The following is an 8,714-nucleotide window of genomic DNA, read 5'->3' on the forward strand; positions in this document are numbered from 1 at the left end:
AGAGAATTACCTAGTAAAGGGAATCCCCTCTCGCAACGTGAACTGAAATTCAGATCTGCACACTTTTAAGTACATACTGTAAGATGTGTTTCAGAGATGTTTGCAAATGGATGCTAGAAGCAGACAATTTATTTAGTGAAAAACTCTATTCAACATAAGCAAAATATTGCAGGTTAAAGATGGTTTTAAAATTTTTATCTATTGTTTTATATATGAGAGGTATGAATTCCAAAAGAAAGCACAGTGATGCCATTTGCCGTGTTTTATTTTGCTATTAGCTTGTTAAACATAACATGCAAATGATTAAAAAGAAACATACACATGACTTAGAGTAAAAAATAATTCTAGAAAAGAAAAGTTTCATTAGGTAACCATATAAATCCTTAACACCAAAAATATCACTTTATGTGTATGGGGCTTCAAGGATTTGGTCTAGTATTTTGCAAAATCATCGGCCTCAAAATTTACCACCTATTTTTCAGCTAAACCAATCTGAACATTGAAATTTGGTTCAAGACACCAAACATCCATACGTGGGTAGCCCATGCTTTTTGGCACATTGAGTTGATTTAGGAATTATAATGCTGGGCTGACTTCCATGTAACCAGTAGAAGATTCTGCACATCATTTGACAGTAGAGATGTAGAAAATACTAAATTTACAAATAAAGCATAAGTTTGTTGTCTATGTGTGTGTCTGTGTCTGTGCTCGTGATGAAATAGGCCTGCCTTTCATCTTTTCTTGTAAAAAAAAAAAAAGGAGTAAAATGTTTACAAAACATTTCCTTCAGAATTTAAAATTCATGGAAGTAAAAACAGCGACAAAAATGAATACTATCAAAACTGACACACACAAACGTAACCATAAAATGTTGCTCCGGGATCCACCTCAATAGAATTGGAATTCGTAGATATTAATTAACGGTGATTTCATTTGCTACACGTAGACATTCATACATATCGGGGGGCAGACTGGTGTGCGTGAGACGGTTGCCATCCAAACGCAAGTGCTTGATCTTGGAGTAGGATAATGGTCCCAGGATCTTACAGAAGCTCTTTACTTCGAACTCTGGAAATTAAAGAATAGAAAATGTCCATTACTTTTTTAGTCCATGGACTTGAACTGATCACTTAAAAAATGCTCCAATCCATAATAATGTCTATTAAAAGTCCTTCCCACCTACTTGATAGATCTTTGAATTTGGAACTGCTACAGGACTGTTTCAGGCTACCAAGTGACACAACAATACTTAGCAATGAATGCTTATAGTAGAGGGTTACCTGAGTGGCTCAGCTGGCTAAGCTTTTGACTCTTAAGGTCTCGGCTCAGGTTGTGATCTCATTTTGAGTTTCAGCCCTGCATCTGGCTCTGTGCTGACAGCGTGGAGCCTACTTGGGATTCTCTCTCTACCTCTCTCTCTGCACCACCCCTGGTCATGCTGTCTCTGTCTCTCCTACAATAAATAACAAAATTGGGGCGCCTGGGTGGCCCAGTCGGTTAAGGGTCTGACTTTGGCTCAGGTCAGGGTCTCATTGTTCGTGGGTTTGAGCCCCACATTGGGCTCTGTGCTGACAGCTCAGAGCCTGGAGCCTGCTTCCCATTCTGGGTCTCCTTCTCTGTCTTCCTCTCCCCTGTTCGTACACTCTATCTCTGTCTCTCAAAAATGAATAAATATTTTAAAGAATTAAAACTAAATAAACAATAAAATAAAAAATAAAAAAAATATTAAGAATACTTATGGCAGATCAGGACATTCAGTTGAATGTTTGAGAGAATAGAACTTATTATCCTATCTGCATTTAGAAACACTGGATTTTAAAAGCCATTCAATTAATCTGTCATATTATCTGAGCACTCTTTTGAAATGTTTAGTCTAGCTGAAGAAATCTAAGATTGGTGCTGTTGTGTGAGCAATCTCGCCAATATAAACATCTTGGGGTTTTGCATCTTAAAATAAGAGACTAGATGACCTCTGAAGAGTTTTCCAACAACCACCCTTCATGACGATAATTCAAAATTCCAAAGCCAAAAGCAAATCATAGAATGTCCATGATCAGAGCTCGTGTCCTTTTCTTCTGTGGAAGAAAAGCTGCCACAGATGAAAAACTGATTTAGTTTTGAGTAGAAACTGAGGCTGCTTTTAGATTGCATGATCTAGGTGTGTACATAGAAACTGCCTATGTTTGCTCAAGTCCACTTCAGATTGACTTATCTGGTCCCCTGTGTTATTTTCTTTCATTCTTAAATTCAGTGGGGCTCAACACACTGTTCTCTCTATTAAGATGTTGTCTTTAACTCATCAGTCAAATTTCAGGGATCTTATGACACCTGTCTCTGAGAAAGCATGGAGGAATGGAAAAAAACATGGGTTTAGGCTGATGTTACTTTTCTATCTCTGCCATTGATCCTCTGGGTGACTTTGGAACATTTATCTGATCTTCTTATTAGCTATAACGTATCTTTCACACTGTGTTACATGAAGACTGGAGTGATGTTGGTATGGAAGCCACTTCGCCCACAGTACTGCACACTATATGTGCCGAATAACTATTGATGTCCTTTTAAGTTTGCCCTCTTTTCCAAGTTAGGAAAATCTGTGACTGGGTTGAGCTTAAAGTTGAAAGCTTGAAATAGGACAATAATCTTTGACCATATATTTCCTAATATCAGAAAAACATGAAGGGGCTCTTTGTATCTTAAGAGAATGTGGACAATTGCTACCCATAATTATTACGTAGCAAAAGAAGTTGAATTGCAAACATGCAAAGTCAAACAACAAGAATACTTGAAATGGATATACCTAAATGTCAAGATGAGAAAGGAATAAGAGTAACTAAACAGTCACATTCAAATGGCAGTTGTGTGTGGTTTCAAGCTCAGCTTGACACTGAGTGACCACTGGCATTTCTTCCACGGACCGCCTTTCTCATCTCCTATATCATCTCTTCCTTCTTGTAATCATCCTGGTCTTTATACTTCCAGATTTTCCTGCATCTGTGTGTCTTCCCTTTCTTGTCTCAGAGTATGAGGTAGCCCCACTCACATGGATAGACCTCCACCAACCAAATCTAATGGGTTTCTTCAACCCTTAAGTATCTTAAATCCCATTAGCGTTTTGGGATGTCTGAATATCCTTCCTCCTGACCACAAATGTTTATAATATGGGACCATATATTGCTACAGAGTGAATTTTCCACTAGAAATGACTGTAAGGGTTCAGCTATGATCGTTTTCTCTATATTGTATGACAAGCAAGATTTCCAGACACAAGAAAGGATATGTGGCATTTCAGATCTGGCAGTCATGGTCTCCCTCTTGAAAACACCCCAACCCTACTAGGGGTTACACAAAATTGTTGCAGAATCACAAAGTATCATATTAATAAGTCATACTGTAATTTTTTGGATGGAAATGTCAATATCCTTATCGAAAATGACAAAAGAACCAACTTTCATGGCATAAAGATGTTCAGTTTCAATAGATTACTTTGCAGATATAATTGCTTTATAAGTAAATCAACAGTTCCCACCTGCCTTTTGATTTAAACAACTTTGTCCGTGAACCATAGGTTATCTCTCCTGCCACCTTCGTTAAAGAATAAGATGGAGTGTGGTGAATTTCAATTTCCCACCCGAATCTGTATGGCTTTAATTGATAAATGTCCCAAAAGACCTAAAGAATACATGAACAGCCCAAGTGGATCAGGTCAAACTCCTACCCAGAAGATAAATAAAAAGTATACAATGGCAGCAGGAGAAAGGAAGGAGAAATTGGAAAAATCAAACGAGGTTAAGTGTTGTGTATAAAAGAAGGAGCTCTTTCATACTATTAAAAAAGATTCTGAACCCTCATCGATTTCCTTAACTCTTCAAAGAAAATTTTTAATGTTTATTTATCTTTGAGAGAGAGAGAGAGAGAGAGAGAGAGAGAACGCAAGCAGAGGAGAGGCAGAGAGACAGAGACACAGAATCCGAAGCAAGCTCCAGGCTCGGAGCTGTGAGTACAGAGAGTGATGCGGGACTTGAACTCATGAACCACGAATCATACCTGAGCCAAAGTCAGACACTTAACCAAATGAGCCACCCAGATGCTCCTATTCCTTCCCTCCTTAATCTTCCTCACCATTTTCAAAATAACACTGTGAAGACCACACACACCATGACACAGATGACAGAGACAGATGATGGTCCATAAGAGCAGCGTAATATGTGGAGTCCCAAGTAAAGATGTCAGAGGAGACCACGAATATATGTGAACTGCTCTGGAGATAAGCAGGAGGGACATTTGAAAGCTTCTGCTAGCCATCCCTCTTCTGGACTTGTTTGTTCCTCCTCCAGCTAGAACTTGCCAAGAAATAAATGTCGGACAGAAATCTAAATCACAACAGAGGCAAGTGATAACAGATATCAAGAGCTAACACAGCAGGATGAATTAGCCCAAAATATTAAATTTGAAGAAATTTGTATTCAAGTCCTATGAGCTTAATAGTTTCTGATCTGGGCACTCCAAAGAAAGGCCAAACATTGAATAAATAACTGAGCTAGAATTCTTCTATATTTGAATTAGAGGGATAGATATTTTATTGGCATGTTTATTCATTTCTGTTAATGGAGCCAGAGACCATATTTACTTGCACAGTTCAGGCATGTAAAAACTTGAGGAAACCTCAGTCACGTACAGGCACAGCTTTCTACTTACTTTCGAGTTCATTGACCTCCAGGTAATAGTTTTCAAGGTTCTCGTTGACAGTCGGTATGTTTTTAAGCTTATTATAGGAGAGATCCAGCTCAAGCAGGGATGATACATTAAAAGAATTTCCAGGTACTCCACTATCAGCCAGTTCATTGTGAGATAAACGTAGATACTGCAGCCCACTAAAACGCTTGAAATACTCATCAGGGATGTTGCTGATCTTATTGTTGTCCAAGTAGAGAGTTAGAAGAGATGCTGGGAGACCAGAGGGCAGTTTGGCCATCTGGTTGAAGCTCAAGTCAAGGTACTCGAGGGACTTAAGACCTTTAAAAGCAGCTGAAACAGCATCCTCTTTCAGTTGATTGTGTTGGAGGTGGACGAAGGTCAGGTTTACCAGTCCATCGAAGGAGCCAAGCTTCGTTATCTTGTTGTGTGTAAGCTGGAGATCCACCAGGGACTTGGGGAGTGGGCCCACAGACTCCGTAAGGTTGTTGTAATTTATATGCAGCTTCTTAAGTTGTTTCAGTTTAGAGAAAATTTTTCCTTTTATCTTGGAATTTTCTAGAAGGTTATGATCTAGAATGAGCCACTGCAGATCAGTGACGTTTTCAAAGGCCTTTTCATCAATGTGGTCGATCTGGTTATTCCTAAGGTAGAGATACTTGATTCCAGGAGGCACCATCGGCACACTTTTCAATTTCAGCTCATCGCAGTACATGGCTGTTGGATAGCTTTCAGGGCAGTTACATTCTGGTGCACAGTTTGGTGATGATCGCCCATAAATCGATAGAGGGAAATCATAATCGTCATAGTAATAACCGCTGGCACCACCAGTTAATGCCAAGAGGAGAATAAACACACCTAGATTCATGTTTGGCAAATGCTTTGACTCCTAAATAAAGTGAAAACATATTATTATAAAATAGTACACTTTCAGGAAAAGGATATTGGATTTGCAGTGTTAAATGCATTAGCAAATGTGTATTTTATTATTTTATAGTTTTTTGTTTTTTTGTTTTTTTTTTTTAGAGCATCTAATGATGTCTTTTTAATCTGTATTTAAGCGTCAGGAAAAGGATGCACTTGTGCAACTTCTGGGGTGGTGAACAAGTTTCAGGTCAGATTGCATACACATGCGCCCCCTTCTGGACGAGCCAGGCCCGACAGTCAATCTCTCTAGGTCCTTCCTTAATTAAATGCCTTCCTGCAATAGGTTTCTGGGTGGTGCCCACTAGCCACCATGTTAGTATACTGCTTCAGAACATCCTTGAAAACCAGAAAAAATGAAAATGGAAAGACAATTGTAAGCTGTACCCTGTACCCTACCATTCACTATCATTAAAATATCTCATTAAGAAGACCCTCCCTGGGAATAGGGGCAATCTGTGGTTTTGCCTGAAGGAAAGCTATTCTTATCTATGTGTGTGTGTGCGGAGGGGTGGGGGGGTACATTCCTTTAAAAATGTCTGGGTATTGTCGGTGCTGAGGAGGAAGAACAGAATTCGTGGTGGGCGTGAGTGTGTGTGTATATTATCTTGACTTGTCTTTACTATTCCATACCTTTAGGTGCATTACACAACTGTCTTCCGAAATTAATATTTGGCATATTAGTTTTAGAACGTGCTTTTAATTAGTCAGGGAAATGTCACAAATTCTAAAAAATAATTAAACCCATAAAGAGATCCAACTGATAGAAAACATCTATTATTTTCAAGTTTTGAATTAAAATTGTCCTTTCTCAGTAACTCACCAGTTCTCTACCTGCTTCATGCCAAAAGTTAGGAAGGCATGGCTCACTTCTCTGGATTTTAGTGCTCTCACAGCACGGAAGTGGAAAAGAGGTAGAACTGAGGAGAGTCTGCTGTGAACAGTGGCATTATGAACCATGTAGGAAAGGACAACCTTGAGAATATAAATTAAAAATAAGCTGTAACAGTGATCCTCTCATATGAGCATGTTTCTAAGTGAGGCTCAATAAAGTATATTTCAATTGCTTGGGGAAATAAAGGGTTAGCAGTTTAGGTAAAGAGTTGGGCTTTTGTAGAGTGGAGAGTTATGTCTGAAGGATAACTCTGGAAGGGAAATCATAATGTGAAGCAGGATCCACATTCCACTATATATCTTCTTGCGAGAAATATGGTACAAACTTATGTGCCTAGATTGGTTGAGATGAGTAGGAATGTTTAGCATGAGAAATTGAGACATCTTTTTTCTTTGCTTCAATTTGAAATTATAAGGCACTTTATTTTAGCAGATGAAACCCTAGAAAAGTTGTTGGAATCACTCTGATAGCTGACATAATGTAACACGTAGCCAGATTCTCGGGAAATTATTCCCTAAGATTACGATGGCATCATTTAATTTAGCTGACAGGACTTGGCCAGGAGAACAATTACATAGTGTTAATGTAATTACAGGATTCTTTTAAGTTGTAATACGTTAATGTTGTAAAGATTTGTCTTGCTCCATTAAAAAACCTCCACCTTGTTTAAACTGAGTATACACTAAAACTAAAACTTACTATAATATGAGTATTGAATAGTAATGAAAAAATGCTTCCATACTTTTTGGCAGAGTAAAAACAAGGGCTCTGAATTCAAAGAGAGTTTGTAACCATATAATGACTCCACTATGAGGCAAAAGCGCTCTGTGCTTTTTCCCCAGTTTTTTTCCAAATACCTGTGGCTATGGAGGAAATGCTTTTCTCAAAAAGTAAATCATCTTTCCCAGAATTTCTTTAAAACATGTTTTTTAAGACGTACATCCAAAAATCAAATCTTTGAAATTAACAAAATAGAAATGTGATTCATGTCTAAGTCTTTTAGCTCACATTTTTATAACATGTTCATTGTAAATTGTAACAAATTATAACAATATAAAGTATTTTGAATGCTAATTGAAATGGCCTTTCTTCACTTCAAAATTGGGTTTTAACAACACTAACGTATATAACTAATTAGCATAAAATAACAAACATTTTAAATGCCAAACTTTTTTACTATGTTCAGTTTTAAGTAGTGTCTCATTCCAATTTTGAAACTTTGTATAACTTCCATTGCCAAGCAGTACAACATATACTATATAAAATTTATCTCAAATCCCTAAATCATGGAAAGCATATTAAGCAAAATGTGAAAGTAAATGCTCAAAACTGTGGATTTGCTGTTGAGTAGCAATTGGCAATGTTGCTCTGGAATTTCTTCTGTTCCTGTTACAATAAACACTGTCCCAAACAGTCAGCATCCCCAGTGCTATAGTTAAAACAGCACTTACCTTACTGTCTTGATACTGCTTTCGTTAATTCTTAAAGCAGATGCACTATGGACAAGAATCCACCAATATATGCTGTGAACTCTGTCAGGACGGAACTGGCTGCCAGATTCTTAGTGATACAAGAGCTGAAGGGGGGGAAACCCAGCCCAGTCACGCCAGTCTCTGCATGGAGTTATGTCATTGTGGGGATCTTGTGGGGTGGTGGCATGTGAGCATTCCGCTCTCTAACGAAGTGCAGGTGGACGTGGGGAGCAGGGACTGCCCAGCTCATTCCCTATGGAATGGGAGAGAGATTCGTGCTTAACTAGCCCAAATACCATAGCTTTGAACCAAGAATTGAGTCCTGCTGCAAAAAAGACATCTCCTGTAGGAGCACTTCTCTTGCAAAGCTCTTTCTCTCTGGAGCTGTGGGAACGATTAGGTGCTGTTCTCTCAACCAACTCTCAGGTTCATCTAAAGGTCTCATAAATCATAAACACAACAAATAATTCCAGGAAAATGCAAATGAGTCTTCAGAAGAATCAATTTTTTTTTTTTTTCCCATATACTTGAAATTGATATTTACTCATTTGGACTACCTTAATTGGGGGCTAAGGAGGTAACTCACATTCATTTCTAAAATACGAAAAATGCTTCATTTACGGACTGACATAAAAGGTAAAATCAACATTTCCAGTTTATTTTTTATGTTAAGAGGATTCATTTTATGTTATTCAGATCTGGAACCGATCAGCAATGTCCTGCCTGTT

The 8,714-nt window shown here is 38.1% G+C and overlaps 1 protein-coding gene across 1 annotated transcript; it reads right to left on the reverse strand.

The window, feature by feature from the left end:
* Positions 1 to 247: 247 nt before the first annotated feature.
* Positions 248 to 8,470, reverse strand: LUM (lumican). Its single transcript, XM_030323367.2, has 3 exons — positions 7,966 to 8,470; positions 4,699 to 5,584; positions 248 to 1,068 (listed from the first exon to the last, which is right to left on the reverse strand). Exons 2-3 carry the CDS (start codon positions 5,561 to 5,563, stop codon positions 914 to 916), a joined length of 1,020 nt encoding a protein of 339 aa, XP_030179227.1. The 5' UTR covers positions 5,564 to 5,584; positions 7,966 to 8,470; the 3' UTR covers positions 248 to 913.
* Between the last annotated feature and the right edge of the window lie 244 nt (positions 8,471 to 8,714).

This window comes from Lynx canadensis, chromosome B4 (genome assembly GCF_007474595.2).
Source record: "Lynx canadensis isolate LIC74 chromosome B4, mLynCan4.pri.v2, whole genome shotgun sequence".
In the NCBI taxonomy this organism is placed as follows: Eukaryota; Metazoa; Chordata; class Mammalia; order Carnivora; family Felidae; genus Lynx; species Lynx canadensis.

Excerpts from the sequence above, each read along its gene's own strand:
- LUM (XM_030323367.2), bottom strand. The coding sequence starts at position 5,563 with ATGAATCTAGGTGTGTTTATTCTCCTCTTGGCATTAACTGGTGGTGCC. Across the intron at positions 1,069-4,698 it reads GGAGGTCAATGAACTCGAAA|AGTTCGAAGTAAAGAGCTTC; the intron begins GTAAGTAGAAAG and ends TTTAATTTCCAG.